The following is a 23,860-nucleotide window of genomic DNA, read 5'->3' as shown; positions in this document are numbered from 1 at the left end:
CGAAAATACAACCAGGCGGTGCGCTCCCCACGGCAACTTCAGCCAACAGGATTGTGCAACTTTTCTGGAAATTCCCCTTCCTGCCGAGAGCTTTCAAAGCCAGCATCTCACGCTAGAGGGAAGGCTGGGAAGCCGCATCCCACAGACAGAGGGTGCTGCGAAATTGCGAATTGAAGCTCCCTTACCCAGGACTCAGCTTTGGGTGCGTTTGGAGGAGGGTGTGCACAGGAAGAAAAAAAGAGAGAGAGAAAGAAAGGAGAAGGAAAGAGACAACAAAACCACACGTGAACTATGGAGAGAAGGTAAATATTGCAGGCATTAGAAATGAGAAGGGAGGATATTCCCCAGCGTCGTTTTCTGACAGCTAGAAGAGTCAGGACAAGGTGCTTCCCAACCTCAGGGTCTTAGCATGATTTTTGAGGTGCTGGGAAGAATGGATTGCGTGCTTCTGGGGGATGTGTTGTCTTAATTTCCTGTGCACCAGCATGGTGTCCGCATTCACTGATGGTCATAAGGGGAGAGTGTGAGCACGGGTGAGTACCAAGACAGATTTTGTCCTTATGGATCTCAGCCTCCCTTCTTGATGCTGGAATTTGCTCTGTGCAGGAAGGGACAGAGATAAAAACTTGCTTTTCAAGCAAAACCTTGACCTAGTCTCCCCAAGGTGGAGTTTTAGGGTCTTCAATCTGCTTAGATGTGCAGACACAACAGACAACATTAACCAATCACAGTTTTTTTTGTCCCAGAGCATAACTCCAAAGTCCAGTTCCTGAAAATTTTCGGAAAGGAAGAACTACTTTTTCCAGATGTGGTGAGTTATTAAATTGCAAGGTTTATTAACAATTGCACTCTATAAATCATGTGTTTTCCCTGTAAGACTCTACTGATTTTCAAATTGGAATGTATCTATAGCCCAAATAGCCTCCAGAACAGGGCAATGAGTAAGGAAGAGCACTTATGATCCCTGTGTTCAGCTCCTACAGCTTTACCAGCTCTTACAGAGACTGAGACAAGCAGAGAGCATGTCTGAGGTTGTACTCCTGTGTGAAAAGCTACAGGAGAAAGACAAGCCCACACAGCCACAGCACTGCCCTTTGAGAAGCTGGAGCCAGGAGCTCTGCTGCATTCTGTGTGCAGCCAAAGCACCCAACTTGTTCACTGGGGTTGTGCACACATGAAAATGGAGAACCCTACTGCAACCTTCCCTTCTGTTTCTTCAGGTCCCTGATCTTCTTCTGTCTCCCTGTCTGGACTGATGCAGCCTCTATGTATGGAGAGATCTTGTCACCCAATTATCCTCAGGGGTATCCCAATGACGTGAACGAAACCTGGCAAATCCAGGTGCCTTTGGGATATGGCATTCGCCTTTATTTCACACATCTGGATCTTGAACCATCACAGGACTGTGAATATGACTTTGTGAAGGTACTGTCCATGTCCTCGAGTGAGAAAAAGGCATGAAGTCAGGTTAGAGTGCAGAACAGCAAAGCTGTGCACAAAGCTCAGAGCTGGGAGAGGAGCTATGCACAGCCTTCCTGTTCTGAGCTCCGAGAAGACCAAATGACTGGGTGTATCTGCACTAGCAGTCATGAAATCAGTTCAGGTTTGCTTTATAGCCACATGAGTGTTGTCTGCCAACTGAGTGTCCCATTTATGCCCCCCATCCCATGTTTCTCCATATTCTTAGGAGAAGTCTTCTCAGCTGTCACTGACATGTCTCTATTGTGAGGCATATTCCTGACCATTGAAGTGTAGGTGTAAAAAGACCATTTTCTTAGGGCAATAGTTATCTATGCCTGAAATTATTTGGAATTAATTGATGAGTGGCCATAGATGATTTATTGAGAACAGAAATTGATTGGAAAGGATGGAGGTTAAAAACAATCTGTCTATGTAGGATAGTGGCCACTCAGATAAAGCCTTGTAGTCCCTTGCACCACAGTTTTTTTATGATCTATGCACCACAGATTTCTTGAAACCAGCTCTGCTCTATGTTGTCCCACAAGGCACAAAAGATCAGTCACTTCCACACAGACAGAAACAGGACCATCCTATCCTGTGTGAAAAGGGGCAGTAAGGTCAAGTGCAGCACTAGGGCACCTTTCAGGAGGACCAAGATGGGATAGAAGGATGAGTGTGCTCTGAAATAACCTGTGTCCTTTTGCAACAAACCAATGTTAGGCTGCTCTGTGGACTGTCATGGTTGGTTTTGCTGCTTTGAAATATAGTGTTTTGGTGGCTTTTTTGTAAAAGTGGGCCTGAAGAAAGGATGTTAACAGCATGCAGTGTGGATTAATTTGTATCTGAGAAATTAAGACAAGAATTTCACTGGGAAGACAGTAGGAGGGAGCACTTTTCATGTGTCCTATGAATATCATGAAACTGGCTGTCCAGGGGCTCCATTCAGCTGTCCCTGGGCACCTAAAAGCTGGAAGACTCAAGTGTTGGCAATTCCACATGTAGTAAGGTGAGATGTCTCTGAATTCTTCTACAGATCCTGTCTGGTGGCTATGTTGAAGGTGTGCTTTGTGGGCGGAAGAAACCTCGTGCCCCTGGCTCCCAGATTGTAGAGGAATTTTATGTCCCTTACAACACCCTCACTATGAGATTCCAATCAGACTTTTCCAATGAAGAGCGTTTCACTGGTTTTGCTGCCTACTACATTGCTGTGGGTAAGGTTAAAACAGCCTTCTCTGAATCTCTGTGGTGTCCAGGCTGGGAGGAAAGATGACAAGAAGGGTTTTTTCTGAAATGCCTTATTTAAAGAGATCCCAGTAGACAGAGCTGCATTCCAGTGTGACCAGTGTAAATACTGTCTTAGAGATGCCTTTTCGTTGTTGTCCACTAGTGTTTGCTTCTTTCTCCTGCCCTCAGGGGCCTCTCCTAATTTGGCTGATTCATCTTTTCACACTTGCAGACTTGGATGAGTGCATGGATTTTGTGGATGAACCCTGCAGTCATTACTGCAATAATTATATTGGAGGTTACTTCTGCAGCTGTCCACCAGATTATTTCCTCTATGAAGACAACAAAACTTGTGGAGGTAAGAGATGAGCTCCGGTCAACAGTAAGAATTAATTTAGGCCTAGTGAGATATTGCACTTGGAAGACTTTATCAATCTTCTCAGCCATCTGTGACAGGTATATTTTGGGGGGAAAAAACCATCCCAGTGCAAATCTGAACTGACAGAGGTTTGGGGAATTTCTATTAGCATATTCTTAACAATTTCATTTTTATTTCTGTGTCAAGAGAATTAAGAAACTACTGAATGACATTCTTTAAAGACTGTGATGGAAACCCTTCTTAGCATACTGCTATCTGTGAATCTTTAAATCTGTGACAAAACAGGGAAGTTCCATAAGGACACAAAAATCACCAAGGGCCTGTTTGGCTTGAACCAAAAAATTGCAAGATCACAAATGATGCATGTTGAAAGGAGTATAGTATGGGGAAAAGAAGTCTAAATCTCAGCTGGAGGGTAAAAAGGAATTAAAGTCCCTGGAAAAAATGTAGAGAGAGAGAGTGGTCCTGGCTTCGGCTTCTTGGGAAGATACAGTGTTGTGACAGGGTTATTGCAGGTATCTGGGCTGGCTGGGAATGTGGTGGAAGAGGGAGACCTTGTCAGGTGTACACATGGGCCAGTTCCTTTCTGAATCCTACTCATGTTCCTTCCTTAATCCTAGTGAGCTGCAGTGGAAATGTCTTCACTGAGCCAACAGGGGAGATTGCCAGCCCCAACTATCCCAACCAGTACCCAGAGAACTCTCGGTGTGACTATAGAGTGTCTTTGAGCCCGGGCTACTTCGTGGTGCTGACCATCCACGGCGGGGACTTTGACGTGGAACCAGCCAGCTCCGACGGGACCTGCCACGACAGCTTAACAGTAGGTGTGCAGCTTAGGGAGCCTAGGAGTCAGGGTGCTCTGAGTCTCCCATCAATCTCCTCGTATTTAGAAGACTTTGGGACTATTTTACTTTATTTTTAATTATGTTTGTGGGAATGCATTAGAATGTATATGCATTGAGTGTGGATTTTAATAGCTCTCTTGATACATTTGGCATTTCTCATTTATTCTCGTTCGGTGTTTTCCCAGATTGTCTCTGGAAAACAGCGTTTTGGTCCCTATTGTGGCAGCAAATTCCCAGGTCCTCCTGAAATCAAAACCAGGAACAACACTCTTGACATAATCTTCCAGACAGACCACGGCACACAACACAAAGGCTGGAAAATACGCTACTATGGGGACCGTGAGTAAACGCTTGGGAATGTGTTCCCTCTGCTGCTGAGTTAGGGTTTGTCCCGGGTCACATTCGTGGCACAACAGCATGTTAACATGTTCACAGATGCTGGTATTGAGTAACAGTGTGCCTGCTTACCAGAGGAAAAAGTCACTGGGGAGAAAGAAGCCGGGACTGGAAGGAGAGTAAATCTTTAACCAGTTTTTCACTCATTTCAACCTATCTTTTCAAAGCTGTAACCTGTCCCATGAGTGTCATCTCCAACTCTGTACTTGACCCGAAGAAGGACAAGTATATCTTAAAGGACATTGTGAAGGTGACCTGTGTGGAAGGCTATGAAATTGTGAGGGTAAGTGAAATAAAAAAACATATGTCCTCTCTGGCCCGCTCAGCAGCATCTTGAGGCCATTCCAGTCAGGGGTCCTGAGTAACTTTAGGAACCCAAACTTTTCAACACAACAGTAGTAGGAGGAAAACTATTCCATCCACTGCAGTATTTTGAGACGTCTCCACTGGAGCACCTGTATCAGATGCATTTCATGTCCAGAGACTTACATGTATCATGTGTTTTTCTTCCTAGCAACGAGATAGCATCACAAGTTTTCTCTCCAGCTGTCAGGAAAATGGTGAATGGACCGACTCCCATTTGAGCTGTGTTCGTAAGTGACCTGTGTCTGTATTGTGGGAAGGGAAATGAAATGGAGTGTTTAGGCTCTAGAACCACTGTTTCTCCAGATTAGTAGGATGCTGAAGTACTGGGATGTGAGCATGCTGAAGTGACAGAAAAGCGAGCCTCTATGACTGTACAGGGATTAGAGAAGCTGAGTGGTTCCCTGTCATACAAAATAATCATCCTGTTGGGTGAGGGTGCCCCTTTGATTGTGTTTGATCTTTTTTGTTCTCTGCAGCTGTGAACTGTGGTGATCCCCCTCCTGTTGACAATGCCCAAGCCTCATACATCTCCAAACTCCGTGAGCCTCTGTACACGGCTGCTGTCCGCTATCAGTGTGAGGCACCCTACTACACCCTGGAAAACAAAGGGCATGGTGAGCATTGCCTCTGCCACACAGTCATATCCCTTTGGTTAAAGGTCTAAGAAAGGGTTCTGGCACCGTCACAGGGCTGGGATTTTATGCTGTGAGGTCAAGACTGGTGTGGGGGTGCAGGCAGCAGTATTGTGTTGCCTCTGTGTTTAACACACTCTAACAATGCCTGGGCTGTTGACCTTAAATGCATTAGCAAGTCCTCTCTCCATTTGCCTTGTGAGCGAACCATGCAGGTTTTTGTCACATGTTGTCACATGTTGTCCACAGAGTTCTTGTGGAAAAGAAAAGGACTCAAGAAATCTCCTAGATAAGGTTTCTCCCCAAAAGGGATAGAAGCACCCTGGCAGGGAGATAACAGCAATGTTTACCAAGCCGTGCTTGCTCTGGAAATAAGAAGGTTGATACATTGTATACAGTAGTGTTATTTACCCTGTGTTAGACTTGATTGTGTCCTTATGGAATTCTTTTTTCTCTCATGTTTTCCAAGGGATATATAAGTGCTCAGCCAGTGGAGAATGGGTCAATGAAGAGATGGGAACAAAGCTACCAAAGTGTGTCCCAGGTACTACCAAATACTGTATGTGCATGCAGCATATGAAGAATGCTGCTTCTTTCATCATCTTCTTTCATCATTTCTTGACTTCCAGCTGATAGAGAGAATTTTAAAACCTGTGTACTGTTCAGTTTACCCTCGTAGAGGAGGCAGCATGACTTGGCCTAGTTGTACATGATGCCTGTTCACTCCTTCAAAGCCCCAGATCCTCACTGGCAAAGTACAAGATTCAGGTGGAGAAGATTCAACTCACTTGAAAGTTCAGTCACAACTTAGACAACTTAGTGATTTGGATTATACAGGTACACAGTGAAAAAAGGCAAATTCAAAGGTAAAGCTCAGGGAATTCACTACCTAAGAGAAGGCTACAAAGAATATGAAGCCAAATTCTCCTCAGTGGGACACAGAAATAAAAGGCAATGACAGGCTCGAGTTACAACAAAGGAAATTCTGATTGTATCTAAGGGAAAATGCTCCCCCAGAGCACTGGAACTGGTGTCCACAGAGTCTGGCTAATCAACCACCCTGGGAGATGAGCAGAAGTTACCTGACAAAGCTCCTGAGTAACCTGGCTTTGGAGTTAGGAGGGCAGGGAGGAGGGCAGTTAGGGAGGAACAGGTTGAACTAAAGGCACTGAGAAGTACCTTCCAGCCTTAATCTTCCTATGATTATGTGAAATTCTTTAAACAATTCTGCTTCATGCAAATTAGAAGCTATCTGCTGGTGATAGTTCCTTAATCTCTGATTTTCTGACTAAAGATTCAATGCAAACAAGGCAATACGGTAAGAAATCAGTTTCCTAGCTATGTCAGAATGACCAGTCTTATTTATGTCCTTATTATTAACATTCTGCAAAATATTACTGAACATTTTGCTCAAAAAGCATGGAGCATCTCTGCATCCAGAAGACCCACTGGGGGATAAGATCCCTTACTGCTTAAGATTTTACATACTTATAGAATCGAGAGGCAAAATGGTAAAACATCAGTGACAAACCTGAACTCTTAACCTGGGAGTATCTGAAGTTCACAAAAAAAAAAATTAAAGAGCAGTGTCATATTTCTAAAAAATCAAACAAGTATTTTTTCAAAGACAATTCCTTCATCTAAAGAACATAATTCAGCAAAAGGAAAAACACCAACTAGAAGGCAATTAAATTGCAAGCTTTGACAAATCTAACACTGTCAGGGTGACAACTGCTTTCCAGAAAACTGAATTTGAGAACGAGCATTTTAAATCTAAATTGAGTGTTGATAGTATTATTTTTTAGAATTTTCTTTGATTTCTCTGTAAATCCTAATTGCAAGCTCTGTGGCGTAAAATATAAACATGGTTACTCAGATTCAAAAATTATTTAAAGGACACAGGAAGGAGGGGACTGTGGGCATTTTATCAGTATCAAAGAACCCCTGTTTGTAACTGCTAATTCTCCCATCTGGTCTTTCTCCCATCTTTCTTTCTTTCTTTTCTTTCTAGTCTGTGGGGTGCCTAGTAATCCCATCCAAGACACAGGGAGGATTTTTGGAGGCACCCGCGCAGAAAAGGGCAACTTTCCCTGGCAGGTGTATTTCAATGACCCCAGAGCAAGTGGAGTGCTCATCTCTGACAGATGGGTGATGACTGCAGCTCACGTGCTGGAGGGATATGACAAGCCCACCATGTATGCTGGGGTAATCAATGTTCGTAGAGAATCCCTGAAATGGGACGCTGAAAAGCTTATCCCAGAAGCTTCGTTCATCCATCCTGATTGGAAGGAGGAGCCCGCAGAAACCAGGATCGATTTTGATAATGATATTGCACTACTGAAGCTGAGGGATCCCGTGAAGATGGGTCCAAACATCTCACCCATCTGTCTTCCTGGTAAATCACCTGAATATGAGCTGCAGGAAGGGACTCTGGGCTACATTGCTGGATGGGGCCGGAGAGAGAGAGGAAGACTCCCTGCTGACCTTTGGAAGGCCCAGATTCCCGTGGTTAACATGGACAAGTGCCGATCTGTGAAACCGGACGACTCTGACGATTCCATCGTTTACATATTCACCGACAATATGATCTGTGCTGGTGGAGGCAAGGACAGCTGCCAGGGGGATAGTGGTGGAGCCTATGCCATCCAAGATCCTCTGAACGCCACCCGGTACTATGTGGCAGGGCTCATCTCCTGGGGGCCAAAATGTGGCACCTTTGGTCTTTACACCAAGGTGGTGCGTTACTTGGACTGGATCAGACAGACCATGAGCCAGCACGAGGATGAGGAAGCTTGGCAGAAATAGCTGCTTCTCCTTGCAGCACTGTCACCCTTTCTAAATGTGATGGCTGCATGTTTGGGCTGTCTATGACCCTCTTCACTCTGTGTATATAGTGGGCAACATATAACACATTATAACTCATTGTGTCTATGCTGAGTGGAGAGTTTGGAGTGTGGATCTGTTTCTCCCACTGTCATCATGTCTGGGAAGGGAAATTCCCTTTCTTCCACTCATAGCAGCGTTAAACAAACACATTATTCTGAATAAAGAGATTCCTTCTTCTTCCTTTAATTTTTTTCTATTCTATTTTTTCCCACTTGGAGAAGACCTAGCTGTGCCCCTTTGAAAACCAGACAGGGAGGTCTCTATGAAGACAAGAGTGAATAATTGTTGGTTCCCAGGGAAGGCTCAGAGCCTGGTTTCTGATTTATGTATTTCCTGACCTGTTTGGAATATCTAATAGCATTAAAGAATGTCCAAACCGCCTCTTGTGTCATGTGCTATTGTGTCTGTAATGTCTTTCTTCTTCTCAGTCTAGACCTAGTTCTCCTTGAAACTCCCTAAGTCAAGTGTCTAATCATATTCTGACCCTGCCAGCTTTCATCAAGCTGGAACTTGTAGTACTTCACCTCTCTACCAGAGCCTTTATAAAGTTCTTCAGGGATGGTTCCATCTCGCTGATCAACCATTGCCAGCAACGAGGACTTCAGACTTCTGAATTAAACTGAACAGACATCTTCAAAAGAATTTCATTCACCTGTCCTCAGGCTTCACTTTTTTCAAATTTTATTGAGTTAGAAAAGAAATAAAGCTTGATGTTTTATTCTCCCAAAACACTACCTTCTCTTGGTTTAGGGAAGGAATATTACCTGACTTGTGTTAGAGGTATTTTCTGCTCTGGAAGGTCTTTTATCACTCACAGACATCCTTCCACTGAGATGATCAGGGGACTGGTAGAGATAGCATATACTGAAAGACTGAGTTTGTTCAGCTTGAAGAGGAGGAAGCTAAGAGGGGGGACCTAATTGCTGTATTCAGATGCCAAAATTTCTAGTTGGGCTTTTTCCTAGCATGTGGGTCAGCACTGGAACAAGTGCCACAACAGACTGTCCGTAGATCTCTTGATAACTTTCTCTGAAGCTCAGAAGCTAGCCACATTGTCAGCAGTAGATTGGACAGAGACATCTTCTTCCAGCCTAAGTTTTTATAGGAGTTAAAGAATTGGTGAGGAGGATGTGTGCAGCTCTTGGGAGATTTCAAATGGAATCCTGCACTCAGCTCTAGCACCTTCAGTTTTGTGTAACAAGCAAAACATCATTGGATTGTTGGACTAGTAAACAAGGATCTTATCTCGTTTCTCTCAGTGACTCCTAAGAGCATGGTAGGTTATTTTGCAGCAGAAAAACTAGTCAAGAAGACAGCTCCAGAGAATACCTGTAACACAAGAGAGGTCACCTTTTCTCTGAGTCAGCATCATTTTAGAGCTGCTGTCCTGCAGTTAAAACCTTATTTCATATAGTGAAAAAAAAAAAAAAATCCATCCTCAACTTCTGATCAGTAAAGTTTCCCAAGCTCTCTTCTCCATGAGATTGGTTGTTGCCTTCCCTGCTTTTGGAATGTGGCATCACACAGTTAAGTTATTTTTGCCTCCCTTGAAGCCACCTGGGGTTTCAGATCGGGTAATCTAATGATAGTTTTGGGACAGATTAATAACTGCCACAGGCCATTGCAGAAATGGAAACACTTTGGTGTTAGGTAAAGAAATTCCTAAATAAAGTCCGTAAGTTGCTTTCAGTGGTGAGAAATATTCAGTTGTTAAAAACACAGACCAAAAACCATAAAACACCTGTTTTATCCAGCAAGTATTTTAATATTCATAGAATCTCACTGATGTCAATGGGCTTATGCACTGTACTCAGCAGAAACCACCCCATCCTTCAAGGAAGTCTTCTTCCCTGCAACCTTCCCACAAAAGAGAGTATAAAAGTAGACTGCTGCAGTCTCATGATATCATCAACATTTCAAACCATAACATGTTTGCTGTCATGAGATTCCCTGATATGATTAAGGCTTCATCCTGTTATAAGATTTGTATGAACCAGAACATCCACAAAGGCATCCCCCAAGCTGCCAATGGTGCAATCAAACAGCATGGTGGCTTTCAGAAGTGCTCATTACGAAGGTTACATGTTTTGCGCATTTGAAAAGCCTTTGGGACATCATCAAAAGCTTGGGCTATGATTTGCTGTGTCTGGAAATTGATATGCAAATGGTGCCTCAGTTAGCAGGACAGCAATACCTAGGGCCTGTCCTCCTTTATTATCCCATTGATCCAGTCCACATAGCTGAGGATCTTGGTGTAGAAGCCGTAGCCTGTGGCACAGCCGATTCCCCAGGAAACTATGCCCGTAGCCACCCAGCGACCACTTTCCCTGTCCAACACCGTGAAGACACTCCCACTATCCCCCTGGCAGGTATCCTGCTTGCCTTCAAGGAAGCCAGCACAGAACATGTTCTCAGAGAAAACCATAGGGATGCCTTTCTTATTACTGTCCAGCCAACTCTGACACTTCTCATGAGCAACTGCTGGTAGGCTCACGTACTTCAAATCGCTTGAGATGCGGTTTTTATCCACACCAAAGCCGCTCACGTAGCCCATGTGCCCGTGCGTGTAGAATGAGGTGTTGGTAACATCTGGGAGACAGATGGGCAGCACTGTAGGGCCCAGAGTTACTGGGTTTTTCAGCTCCAGCAGGGCAATGTCCCCGTTGAAGTTGTGCTCATCTTTTGGGTTGAAATTTGGGTGGATAAAGATCCTACGTACAGGGTGGTTGCCCATCCTGTGGAGCTCGTCTACATTGGTGTGGCCGAGGAAAATGTCAGCCTCCTCTGCCAGCTGCTCCAGGCTCACATTATTCCGTACTCCTCCTTTGGGGAAGATGGTGTGGGCAGCGGTCAGGATCCAGCGATCGCCCAGGAGTGCACCACCCCCTCGTCCATTGATGCCAGTCAGAGCCTGCCAAGGAAAGTTGCCTCTCCCGGCTGATTTGCCACCCAAGATCCTCTGGACTTCAATAATGGGATGGACTGGCTTCCCACACACTGTAGAGAAACACAAGAACTTGACACGCTTTGTTGTTCTGGCTTTTCTCTCCCCTTCCTCACCACCACTGTTTGACTTCACTTTATTTTGGCTTTCTGGATAGTTTTCCCTTTTCCCTCATGGATACCATTATCCTCACTCCCCTTTCTGCATGTGGTCCCAGTTTTGTACGGATTGCAAGCCTGAGTCAGAAAATACCAGACAAAGTCATAGCTTTTACTGACCTGGCAAGCAGGATGGAATTCTCTTCTGTCCATCTTGATCCAGCCAGGTTCCCTCAGGAGAACAGGTGAATCTGTCTGTAGGATGAGAGGGAAAGGAATGACACCCAGGCCTGAAGGCATGGGGTGGGAGAATAGAATAGAATAGAATAGAATAGAATAGAATAGAATAGAATAGAATAGAATAGAATAGAATAGAATATTTTCAAGAGGTTCCTCAGCCCTTCCATCCCAAGGCACTCCTTCCTGGGAAAAGCTGCCTGTGGTAGGGTGTGGAATGTTTCCATCTGTACATCTTGAAGCACCTCAGTTCCAGGGGAGCAGTAAAGCTCAGGCACTGTAGAAAAAAAGGTTGAAGGGCCATCTGCGTGAAGTCTTATCTTCACCAAGTCCACAGGTGTACAGAACACTGTTTGACCTTATTTAGCCCAAAGAAGGGAGAGAAGTAGTAAAAGCATGGGTTTTTAGATTCAAGCTTCTGGTGTCAGTAGTTTGCAGAGTAGGACAAGGTGGTTTGTCCCAGAAAAGGGAACCAGATGAATCAGTTACTGTACATGCTCAGTATCTATTTCTGAGCCTAAGCTGCAGGTCAGCTAAACTCACCTCTCAACACAAACTCCACTACCTCCAACACTCTTGCTTTTCTTAGAAAGTTTGTGCTGGTGACTAAAAATAATTTTTATACAATTTGTCTTAACACCGAAGTAAATGTTTCTAAGAAAGTGTTTGCTGTTCTCTTTCAAAATGGACTAAATTGTGATGAATCCCCATCATAATTTGACTGCAGCTGATATTTGCCTACTCCTGATTTTTCTTTTGATGAGACTGAGCTCTGACTCTATGTGAAGGAGTTAAATTCAGATGCAAGAATAATCAAATTGAATATTAGTACCAACTTAAAGAACTCTTTAGTAGCATGTCACCTCTCTCCAGCATGCAGCACAACCATGTGCCCATGCTGGTAACTGTATCCAGAAACTGATTCAGATTAAAAATGTTCTTTTTTTCTTGTGGAGGCTAAATGAGCAGCCAACGCAAGGAAATCATTAACTCCTTATGCTCTTCTTGGAATCAAAGGTCCTGCATCATCAAGTAATGTCTCAGGTGTAAAAAGAAGCCATGTGAATTGTTTTGAATGATGACTTAATTTTTCTGAGCTGCTGCATTAAAATAGATTTTTCTGCAAGTATGTTATTTAGCTCTTAGATATCTCTGCAGCTGAACAATATTCCAAAGAGTTAAACAGCATTACACTGGAGTGGAGTGTGTGTGTTTATTTATTTGCCTTTGTAGCAACTTGGACTGATTCAGTGAGTTTTATGAATTTTGGTGACTCCCAGACACCATGCCTCAAATTTCAGTGAAAGAATGAAATCCACTAGGAAAGAATGAAATCCACTAGAAAAGAATGAACCTCAACTGCAACAGAGAGAGCAAGGTCTTCCACAAAAGTTAGGGAGAGCATGGAAGAGGGATGTGATGGGATCTGGGAATGAAGCAGGGCAGGAATAGACTGAGACAAGAAGACTCCAGAGATATGCTGCAGGGTCAAGAAAAGACTGGAGGGTCTTCCCAGGAGGAAAGCATGAGCCCTCAGCCTGGGCAGAAGAGACAATTCTAACTGGGAATGTGAGAGGGCTTTCTAGGCACAGGTTTTGGTGTCTGTGTGGGATCAGGACTCACCACCACCCGTTCCAGTGACAATGTGGTAATAGGGCTCATTGCACCGGTATGAGATCACTGACTGGTACTCATTGTTTGCAGATTCGTTAACGTAGCTGAACACACCATTGACCAGGTTTTTAGGGGTGCCACAGTTCACAACTACAACAAAGGAAAAAAAAAAAAGAAGACATAAATCAAAGACAGACTGACTGCAAGTCTGGGCATTGGGGCCATGATGTGAAGGACCAGTTAGGACAGTGGGCAAAGAGAGGTTGTCCCAAAATAGATCCCAGACTGGGATCTTTTGCTTTTAATCGTTGCAACATCACAGTAATTTTTGAGTGATATTTTATGCACTTTTGTAAGGGAGGAAAAACATTTGAATTTTTGCAAGCAGAAAAATGTGAATCAACGGTGGACCTCCACAGGTCCTTCCAGAGAGTACATCCATGAGGCTATAGCATGGACAAAGTGAGTCAGAGAGGCTGAATTTCCCATGTTCCTGGACGAAGAGAGCCACAGGAGGAGCTGTTATTCCCGTTCTCAGATCACTCACTTTCACAGCGGGGCATGGATTGATGCCATGTGCCATCAGCCTGGCAGACAGCTGTGAAGGACACCAGCTTTTCGTCACCCTATATGGGAGAGAAAAACACCTGTTGGCTGTTCAGAGCCTTTAATTCCTTCCCCACATTAGAATATTATTCTGTGTTCCCATCTTTTCACTGCTGTCCAATATTTGCCCCTCTGCAGTCTGTTCCAGTTGCTGTCTCCTCCCGCCTTCCCTCTATCCTGTATTTGCCACAGGCTACACATTCTTCATAGCAGGCCAAGACACCAGCAGCCAGCAACTATAAAATCATGACAAATCAGAGATGCTACCCAGCCCTGGCAATAGCATGGCGAGGGAGGCAGGTAGTATCTTCTGCTTTCATCTTCTGATTTCATATCCTTACAAAGAGATGTTCTTGTTTACCAACTTTTCATGGGATCTTTGTCTTTAGTCTTTTACCAGGGCTTCATGAAAGAGTAACTGCATAAGGAAGAGAGCTAGGAAAAGAGAAACCACTGAAGAAAGCCGAGAGAAGCAAAAATGAAACAGAAATTACAAGAGGTTGCCACGAGTGAAATCTCCAAAGGAAGTTTAATGGAAAGGTGGAAGACACAAACTGAAGACAAAACAGAATATGGCTGAAGGGAATGGAGAAGGGACCTCACCTTCATCAGGTTATACCCAGTCTTGCAGCTGACAACAAAATAGTCCTGAAATTGATACACAGGCTGCAGGTCTCTGATGATGGTAAACTGATCCCGTGGGACAGGCTGTGGGCACCGTATTTCTGATAGAGAGTGGGACAGATTAAGCTGGGGTTAGCAAACAGTGTCAGCAGGCTGTAGTAGCCTCTGGGGGAGAAATCTCTTACTCTCTGAGGTGTAGTGGATCTTCCAGCCACGGCTGAACCCCGACTCATCAGTGAGAAAGAGTATGTCCACCTCATTGCTGTTGGTTTCAATGATGCCAGGTGGTTCCCTACCACAGAATTCACCAATCTCTCTCCCTCGTGCTTGGATCTGATGAGGAAAACATGTATCACGGGGACAGAAACACACATGCCTCTGCCTTAGTATGCCTCTTTCAACCCAGACCAAGTTTACCAGAGTGCTTGTGATGGTGGATAGGGCTGGTGGTCTGACTCACCGTTGCTGATGCCTTCACTGGCAGATCAGAACAACAGACTGACCTGCCACAACTCTGCTTCTCCCTTATCTGGGGATCAGAACCATCAACCCCTGAGATTAAATCAAAGGGAAATTGAACTGGAAGAAGGATGGGGTTTCTTCTCTTCACTCACAGCAGCCTATGACCTCAGGACAGTGTTAATTAAATGCACTGAGGGAGAGACAGGGGCTCAGTCCTTAGTGCTGGGGCATTCTGCTTGTATTGATTCCATAATTCTCATCTTAACAGTGGTGTCCCCCTGATTCCTGTCCGGGTCTGGCGGCAGGGTTGGGAGGAGAGTTTGCTAATCTCAGTACCTTGAGCTGGTCATAAGGACAGTGGACTTGCTGGTGATCATCAATCTCAAAGGGTTTCAAGAACTTGAGGGAGATAGACAGGCCTTTCTGCAGACGTATGCTGTAGTTACACCGGAGGTATTCGGGATAGGGCTGGGGATACTCGGGGCTGCTCAGGTACCCAGATGCCTCTGTGAACAACTCACTGCTGCACTCCACTGGTGAAGAGGGAGAAAGGAGAGGTCACATCATGGGACTGTGCCTGCCTTCTGCAGCCCCATCCTCTGCTTCTCCCACCCTTCCTGCATGAAGGGCTCCTTCTCTGGGACCCTCTGATTTTTTAATATTTCTCTTTACCTTTGCAGGAGTGGTGGTCACTCTGAAGCTGGTAGCCAATCCGGCAAGAACAGAAGTAGCCACCCACATAGTTGTGACAGAAGTGCTGGCACTGAGGCCTTTCATCGTTCTCGGCAGCATTGTTAGGGTCACATTCATCCAGATCTGAAGACACAGGAAGTGAAGGGGCAAGAAAAGGAAAGTGTTAAACCTCCCTGCTCTACACTGACAGTACTTAGAGATCCATATCCTTGCCTAAAGCTTCTCTTTATTTGCTTGGCAAGGAGGGAAATTGGTTGGAGCCACACAGGCTTTTCCTCCTGCATCCTGAGGGTATTTCCTACTCACCCACAGCTTTGTAATATGCCAGGAAGCCCCTGTAGGGAATCACTGTGCCGTTGTCTTCATTGGAGAAATCAGAGAGAAATTCTAGGTGCATCTTGTTCCCCTTGGATACAAACTCTTTTCTTCCTGGGTGATTGCCTGTGGTTGACCCAAGCCGGCCACAATATCGGCCCAAATCCTTCTTGTCTGCTTTGATCTGTCAGAGTTAAGGCAAAATCAGAGCAACCTCATAAGACTGAGTCTGCTCCACATGCTGCTATTACCCAACCATGAGTTGTCAGTGCTTGCTCCTCCCATTTCTATCTTTAACTCATTCCCTTTCCTTTGTGGGAAGCATCAGAGGAGACCTGGTGGATGAAGAGCAACTGCATGTGGTGGCCACTGGATCACCATCTCCAGGCACCCCTTGGCCCAGGTGTCTATGCACGTACCTTAACATAGTCATAGAAGCAGGACTCAGATGGCTCCAGGTCAAAGTATTTGAAGGTCAGCTTCACCCCAAAGCCTTTTGGGACCTGGAGATCCCAGCTGCTGATGTTATTGTTGGGATATGGCTTGGGATAATTGGGGGATCTGATCTCCCCAAAAAGGGGAGAATGTCTTGGGACCGGACTGGAACCGATCACTCCAAAAAAGAGGAAGGTCCATGGGAGACAAGGAACATGCCTGTGAACACAATAAATAAACTATTACATTGCATAAAATTAGGTCATTCAAGATCAGGGGAGACTTCACAACTGACTTGTGACCTGTCTAAAGGAATGTAAACACAGGAGGCCTAGTTACAGGACCAACTCCTGGCTTGGATCACTCAGCAGCAAGAAGGGCAGCTGAAACGAAGACACCAGCACTAACAAAGTTCTAGCAAGCCGTTGTAGTGGCCTCTACAGAGAAAATCATCAGTCCAGGAAGCAGTGTGAAGGAGCATGGGTGAATACCCTGAGTAAGGTCTGCATGTTCCCAGAAGCTGTAGAGCTGATTCCTATAGAACCAGGAGCAGTTTGGTCCCCCTTGACCTTGGGCCAGCGGGTTGCTTTGGGTTATCGCTAGTTTAGGATCTTTGGGCAGGATCTGAAGATCTCAGGCTCGGTTTGCTGTGGAACAACCCTGCTAGTGTCTCCTGGGCAGCCCTCTACCCTGTCATGCCTCCATCTCTGTCCTCCCAAAAGTTGGGACTCACTTTTTTTTTTTTCCCCCCCCTTCTTTCATTCTGTGCATCTCCCCCCTTGCCCTCTGTGTTCCTCCGACACAAGCTCAGTGCCCAGAGCAGCACCTTAGCCCCGTTGCTCTATTTTCCTCCCTGGAAGCGCCTAACCCCCACGACCCCCCTCCCTCCCCCAAGGCTGTGCCGGCGCGTCCCCCTCCCCAGAGCCTCGACTCACATCTCCGTGCGCTCGCCCCTGCCCGTGCAGCCCGGCGGAGCTCGGAGGGGCGGCCGGCGGGGAGCCGGGGGAGGGCGGGACGGGGGAGGGAGGAGGAGGAGGAGGAGGGAGCGAGGGAGGCAGCAGCGGGGAATAGAAAGCCGGACTGCGAACAGCCTGCCTCCGGACCAGGTCCCGGCGCCGCCTCTGCTGCCCTCTGCTGCCGAGCGCCCCGGCCCCGCTCCGCGGACACGGACCGGGGGTGCCCCGGGGGTGCCCCGGCATGGCCACGCAGAGCCCAGCTACCTCCTCTGGCCCAGGAGGCAGGGAAACGACTGCCAGAGACCGCGCCGAGGGCTTGGTCCGCAATCCAGAAGCTGTTCCGAGTTTGTTCCCATCGAAAATGTCCTCCTAGAATGTCCCACCTCACTCAATCCTCCTGGGCTGTTTTCTGGTAGAGGAAGATGAGAAAATTTATAGTCTTCACAAATTAATTCTAACTTTTAAAAATCAAGCTGTCATAAAGATAAGTTTTCTCAGTTCTGACCTGCTGAAGAGCACTTCTGAGATTTTTTTGGGGGGGATGGGAACTGGGATCGTCTTCCAGAAAAGCAAGAAGCCTCAGGCACTTGAGTTAAAGAGATATTAAGAAAAATGAAAAAGTCGACAGAATTAAAGGCATTCTGAGAACAAATCCCTTTTCAAGGACCCCTCTTGATGTTTCTTCTGCAAGCATTTTTAGGAGAACCAAGATAGATAGATAAGACCTTCTATTTAACGGGGAAATGAGAAAATACTGCAACTTAAAAGCCCCTTTCAGGCTTTTAACAACATAGTGCCCAAGACATATATTTGTGTTCCCAACTTTATGAAGTTTAAAATTTCTTGGCTTTCAGGCTTTGGTGTAAGAGATAAAACACCATTTTAGTGTTTTTCATTAGAATTATGAGTGACTTCAGAGAGGTTAGGAAGTGTCTTGCACTGAAATCAGAGGGAGTAATTCCCAGCCACAATAACATATTGAATGAAGATGAAGATAGCATTTAAAAGATTGAAGAAAGCATCTTTGGGATGTTTATGGAAGTGTGCTAGAGAACCTGCTCATCAAACATCTTTGAATTATTTTCCGAAAAAGATCACATATACGTATAATTATTGCCACTGTAATAACATCATATGGCCCCACGTATCAGATTTAAGATTAAACAGGGGGACATTATCCCAATACTTCCTGATGTCCAAGTATGTCCTCCCCATGATGAACACACTCGGGCAGGCTCACTGCTGTGCTGTGCCATGCTGGAGTGGTTTCTGACTCAGAAACCATACCTGGAAAGTCACTGGGAAGTACTGGAAACTGCTCTTGGAGAGATCTGTTATGAGCAGGTCACTGGTGGGAAATGTTCACCGGCAAAGCACGGATAGACAGCCGGCCCTGGGGATCATTTGTAAGGAAGTGGATAATTTCGCTGTGTGCTTGACAAGCAATCTCCTATCCGGGGGGCACTTACTGGGAGTGTCCTGCGACATTTTCAAAGCACATTTCCCGTGTCTCCATTTCCTTCTCCCGTCCCGACAACATCATCTGGGATAACAGGGGAGTACTTCAGCTGGTGAAGCAGGCGTGGTTAGCTGGGGACACATCCAACGCGAGCAGCCCACCTCTAACACATATCCCAGAGACGCCCCTGATTTGGGTAGCACAGCTACATCCTCGGCCCTGCTCCAGTGCTCCCACTGGTGGCGTTCCCCTTCAGACGCTCTGTGCAATCTTCTTCGTGTTAAGCTGGAGTCAAGAAATACCGTGGACATATGGGCCCATCCTTGCTTAGGGGCTGAATTCCTGTAGGACCATGGAACATATGTAGGACCACAGAATGCCCAAACTAGCACCTGTTTGCTGCCTGCTGGCCTCAGCTGCATTACAAGTGGCCTGGACAATAAATACACACAATATCAGAGCAAAGTAAAAAAACCCCTGCAGATCTTCAGCACGGTCAAAGATGCCAACATTCTCTGATGGAGCAAGACCACTGCTTTGAATACAGTGTCTTGCAGGAGGTCATTGGAAAGAAATCTGTTCCACAGACTCAGAAACTGTAAAAATATCCCCTGGCATGCAGACTGCATCCTCTCATCCAGAGAGAAGAAGGAGCTGGATACTTTATCCTCCAGCCTGAATCAAGCAGGACAGAGAAGTACCTCTGTTTGGCTTCCTACAGCTGCATCATTACCCTACAGCTCAGCAGGGTCGCAGACCCAGGCCCACCTATAAACACTGAGGTGTTTTCCCAGGGCACTCTACCTTCAGCCCCCCTGGTTTGACTGTCCAAAGTACCCAAAGGATTGGTTTGAGCCTCCTGGGGACACTGCCATTGGGTTTTGGCCTTCACACAGTGTCAGGCTTGTGCTGTCCAGAGGATCAGCACTCTTTCAGACAAATCATGGCACTTCTGCAGCTCTGGCTGATATAGAGAGGATAATCAAGATCAAAAGAAGGTTCAGGACTCTAAGAGCAGGTCTTTCCCCTGGTATGGGATGGTGAGCAGCAGCATCTTGGCAGCCTGTTTCTGTGTCTTCTAAATCAAGGAGTAAAACCAAGTGTAATACCCTGAGGGGTACACAGCTCTGCAGCACTAGCCACTCACCAATATCACACCTCCTCCCACTTGTGTCCTCCCAATATCACAACTTTCCCCTGCTTTACAGTGGCATCCTCACTTCCCATAGTCTCCTGTCTCAGCAACATAGTGCTGTTGGGTAAAGTCACCATGTGGCTTAGGCATCACACCTATAGCATGATTATGAAAGAAAAAACTGAAATATTAATGCTGGTAGTTACTACCTGAAGCGCTAAAATATGTTGCAGTACTATCCCCTATAATTATCATTAGTGTGGACCGCATCAAGTGAAAATTATTCTTATCTATGGTTCTGGCACCATCAGATGCCTCCTGAAGAAGAGAGGCTGTCAGGAATATGATGGCTGGCAATGAGTCAGAAGCAATCTACTCGGCCTATCACCTCACAGGCTTACAGGAAAATTATGTGGATGGCTGCAGGCCAGTGGAAGAGTCTGGCTAATCACCTGAAGGCAATAGTGTCTGCCATCCAACCAGAATGTAGGCTCAGAAGAGGAGAGTTTGTACCAGCTTGTGGTGCAGGGCCTGGAATGAGCTGATTAGTTTTTGATCACACAGTCTGGAAGATACCAGCCTGGACATGGTGAGGTGGGCTCGGTGCTGGTCTTCAGAAGCAGCTCAGAGGGAGTTATTGTGGCATGGAAGAGTGCAAAGAGGGCAACAGTGGAGCTAGCTCCAGCTGCTGCCTGCCTTTTGCAACTTCATGATACAACACAGATCATGTAGAGGTTCCGTATGGTAAAAGGAATGATGGGTTGAGGAGGTCTGCACACAGCAGACATGCTGAGTGGCCTGGCTCTGATTGCTCACTGGGTTTGATTGTGACACTCAAATTGTGGATTGTGGATACCGACAGGGTGTTGTTGCCTCATATATCCTCAGATACAACCATCAAGAGTCAGAGGTTGACACTATAGGCACAGCTGCAGCTCCCCAACCCTTTGCTTATCACGTGTTCTGAAGTAATGCTTTTCTTACGGAACTCATCTTTGCAGTTCCCTGAAAAGAAGCTCTCCAGAAAACACTATTTTTAAATGAGCTGCTGGCAGAAAAAAATTGCACGTTTTCAGCTTATAAAGGGCTTATATTTTAAAAATCTGCCGATCTCTTGGTTCTCTGTGGTGTCAGTAGCTGCACATTTTTGTGTACCCTGCCCTTCAACCTTTTGTTGGGGGGGCAACCACAAACATTTTTCAGAAATCACTGCCTCTGGACTCGTGCCCATCTCATCAGGTGTCATAATTAAAGAACACCTCTCTTTGCAACACAGGTCTGGCTTTCAGGGGACCTCACTTCCAGTGGTCCTGCCTCTTGGTCTCTGATTGCAGACAGCGATGAACCAGCGGAGCTATGATGCTTGTGAGGACACCCTGCCAAGAATGCCAGGAGTGTTGGGGCTAGAGGTGGTGTCCGTGGTTTCTTGCCCCAGGAAGAGATCCTGACCCTTCCTCACCCATGGGACCTTCTCAGGAATGCAACGAACACGGGGCTGATTACTCCAGCCCTCACACTTCACACCCCCACATGAGAATCCCAGACTCTGAAGGACAAGTTCTGTTTCCTACTCATCCTACTTGAGCATCCCAAGAAACTGGCTGCCTCATCCCTGGAAGTGCTCAAGGTCAGGTTGGATGAGGCTTTAAGCAACTTGATCTATGTGAAATGTCACAGAATCACAGAATCACTTAGGTTGGAAAAGACCTCCAAGATCATCAAATCCAACCTTTGACCAATCATCTACCTTTTCAACAAGACCATGGCAGTAAGTGCCACATCCAATCATTTTGTGAACACCTCTGGGCATGGTGACTCCACCACCTTCCTGGATAGTCCATTTCAATGCTTGACAATACTTTCCCTGAAGAAACCCTTCTTGAACTCCATGGTGGGGGGAAAGGAAAGGGGAGGCCTGGAACAAAATGATTTTTAACATCCTTACAACCCAAGCCATTCCATGATTCTATGACCCCACCATCCCGAGAAGAAAGCAACATCCCCCAGAGGACCAGAGAAGACGGCAGGTGGTGGCTGCAGAAGGAGGAGCAGCCTGACCTACCCTTGCCCACTCGGGCACCGACTCCCCCATCCCCGGAGGACATCGCGGGGTTCGGCCGCCGTAGGGGCAGCAGGAGGAGCGCGGGAGGTGCGGGGGCCGGGCCGGCGGCGGGGCAGCCCCCGCCCCGCTCCTCCCCGACTGCTCTTATTCTGAAAGGAGCCTCGGCGCCGCCGGCGGCCCAGCGCCCTCCCCGCCCCGGCCCATCCCGCTGCCCGCCTCCCGCTCCCCGCCGGCCCGGCCCAGCCGTGACCCCCGGCCGGCCCGGCCGCTGCTGGGCGGTGGGCGAGGCTCAAGAAAACACGCTACTACGCGGGGGGGCTCGGCTCGCTCGAGTCTTGTTTTTCTTTCTCGCTCTGGAGAGCACGGGTCCCGTCTGGGCATCTCTGCGGGGAGTGCTCACTTCACCTTCTGGAAAACCTGGACGCAGACCTCGTCTTCAGCAGTCATGCGCTGGGAAAAGGGGGCCAAAAGAGGAGTTCAGGTTGGATCCCCTCCTGTCTCTCCCCAGCCCTCCCGCTGCTGGCTGGAGCCTGGAAGGCCTCATGCTGACGCACTGCCGACCCTCCCAAAGCCCCTGCGGGTCTGGCTGCAGGGCAGGGAAGGGACATCGCCTTTGTTCAACTGTTTAACTTTTGAATTTAACTTTTAAACCCTGGAGGCGGATGTTTGTGTGGCTGCCCCCGCAGAGCCGGGGATGAAGTCTGAGAGAAGGTGGAAGGAAACTGCAGGGCTGGCTCAGAGCCAACAGCACCCACACTGTGTCCCCCCAACTTGCTGTGATAGGGATTTTGCAAGCTGCACTGGACCCCTCCTCACCAGATGCAGCTGGTCCCCCTCCAGCCAGTGCCTCCAACCGCGGTTCCTCTTCTCTCCGAGCTGCTCACACACCAGCTGATCCCCCTCCCAGGAGACGGTTGTCTGAAAGGAAGAAGAGGGGAAGACATGGTCCCGACAGAAGTGGATGGGGGTGATACATGTTTCCAGCGATGACACCGGCTGTTCCTCTCCAACACAATTTCAAATGCAATCCCTGATCTGGTGTCTCTTTAATGGTTTCTTGGGACAGATGGTCTTTGTGGGAGGTGAATGACCCTCTGGCTTCCAAGTGCAACAACAGAGTTCTGCCAAGTGGGCTGACATTCTATCTTTCCAGGGCTTTGCTCCAGAGGATAATATCCTCCGGATCCCAGAGAACTGGTTACTGGCTCTTTGCTGCTCATTCTCTTTGCAGTGAGTGATTTACTCATAGAACCACTTCTGGACCTGCAGGGACTTGCCGGCTCTGGGCTTGGTTCTCACCCTGGCTATTGAGTCAAAAGCTAAGCAAGTCCTTGAACTTTTTAGCACACCCCAGCTGCCTGTGGAACTGCACTGCTTGGGTTTCTCACCTGGCACTTGCGTCCATCCACGGGTCCCAGGTCTTCCTCAAACTGGACTCCCAGGTCAAAATCCATAACATAGTCCCGCAGGGAGGTGATAGTGCGGATGATCATGTGATCTCCCGTGTGGATAATCTCTTTGTCCGGCTTCAGTAGACAGACCAGCTTTCGCAGGACCACGTTGATATCTAGAGGATAAGAGAGAAGGGAGATGTGTGGACACATGGCTCCCTCCTCCAGTAGAGCTCTTCCACTCTTTTAGCCAAGGAGCATCAGCCATAGTACCTCCTTTCCTCTACGACTACAGCGCAAAAGTGATGGTAGAAGACAGAAGGGTTTTGCTTAAAGGGTTCCCAATTCCCTTTCTCTTTCCCCTTTCCGACTCTTAACTTTTTGGAGACACAGAACGGAACTAAAGGGGAGGGAGGGAGCGTGATGGGGAGGGGAGCGTTACCTAAAGCCCGCAGGTAATTGTCCATGTTCTCTTGGGAGACGAAGCGGTAATAGCCGGTGAGGTTGGGAGGCATCCCGGGGCAGAGGGACGCGGCGGACGGCGCGGAGAAAAGAGCGCAAGCAGCCGGGCAGGCGCGGAGCCGGGACCAAGCTGGCTCGCCGGGCGGGCCGGTCGCTGTCCCGCGGTGCGGGGAGCGCT

General features: G+C 47.0%; 3 protein-coding genes across 7 annotated transcripts; 1 reads left to right on the top strand and 2 right to left on the bottom strand.

Annotated features, from left to right (window-relative positions):
- Window positions 1–108: 108 nt before the first annotated feature.
- Window positions 109–8,569, top strand: C1S (complement C1s). Of its 2 annotated transcripts, none has more exons than XM_066175382.1 (12): window positions 109–302; window positions 747–811; window positions 1,221–1,425; window positions 2,495–2,672; window positions 2,918–3,043; window positions 3,685–3,884; window positions 4,095–4,248; window positions 4,473–4,588; window positions 4,820–4,898; window positions 5,148–5,285; window positions 5,773–5,847; window positions 7,315–8,569. In XM_066175382.1, the coding sequence occupies exons 2-12, from the start codon at window positions 807–809 to the stop codon at window positions 8,106–8,108; spliced, it is 2,070 nt and encodes a 689-aa protein (XP_066031479.1). In that variant the 5' UTR covers window positions 109–302; window positions 747–806; the 3' UTR covers window positions 8,109–8,569. The 2 variants fall into 2 exon arrangements, with proteins under 2 accessions (XP_066031479.1, XP_066031480.1); XM_066175383.1 differs by having other exon boundaries at window positions 732–811.
- A 1,364-nt stretch (window positions 8,570–9,933) lies between these two features.
- Window positions 9,934–19,052, bottom strand: C1R (complement C1r). 4 transcript variants are annotated; one of them, XM_066175372.1, is made up of 12 exons: window positions 17,679–18,612; window positions 17,438–17,582; window positions 16,202–16,436; window positions 15,774–15,966; window positions 15,447–15,590; window positions 15,111–15,307; window positions 14,498–14,645; window positions 14,292–14,413; window positions 13,630–13,708; window positions 13,092–13,232; window positions 11,412–11,486; window positions 9,934–11,186 (listed from the first exon to the last, which is right to left on the bottom strand). In XM_066175372.1, the coding sequence occupies exons 2-12, from the start codon at window positions 17,527–17,529 to the stop codon at window positions 10,384–10,386; spliced, it is 2,229 nt and encodes a 742-aa protein (XP_066031469.1). In that variant the 5' UTR covers window positions 17,530–17,582; window positions 17,679–18,612; the 3' UTR covers window positions 9,934–10,383. The 4 variants fall into 4 exon arrangements, with proteins under 4 accessions (XP_066031469.1, XP_066031471.1, XP_066031468.1 ...); XM_066175374.1 differs by lacking the exons at window positions 17,438–17,582; window positions 17,679–18,612 and adding an exon at window positions 18,643–19,052; XM_066175371.1 differs by having other exon boundaries at window positions 17,438–18,612.
- Window positions 19,053–22,148: 3,096 nt separating this feature from the next.
- Window positions 22,149–23,844, bottom strand: RBP5 (retinol binding protein 5). The gene is made up of 4 exons (XM_066175412.1): window positions 23,663–23,844; window positions 23,218–23,396; window positions 22,646–22,747; window positions 22,149–22,279 (listed from the first exon to the last, which is right to left on the bottom strand). The coding sequence occupies exons 1-4, from the start codon at window positions 23,733–23,735 to the stop codon at window positions 22,226–22,228; spliced, it is 408 nt and encodes a 135-aa protein (XP_066031509.1). The 5' UTR covers window positions 23,736–23,844; the 3' UTR covers window positions 22,149–22,225.
- Window positions 23,845–23,860: the final 16 nt, after the last annotated feature.

Source organism: Chamaea fasciata, unplaced genomic scaffold (genome assembly GCF_029207755.1).
Source record: "Chamaea fasciata isolate MVZ Bird 193981 ecotype frontalis unplaced genomic scaffold, bChaFas1.0.hap1 SCAF_2, whole genome shotgun sequence".
In the NCBI taxonomy this organism is placed as follows: domain Eukaryota; kingdom Metazoa; phylum Chordata; class Aves; order Passeriformes; family Sylviidae; genus Chamaea; species Chamaea fasciata.
Note: the sequence above shows the minus strand (reverse complement) of the source record. Positions and strands in the feature narration are given on the sequence as shown.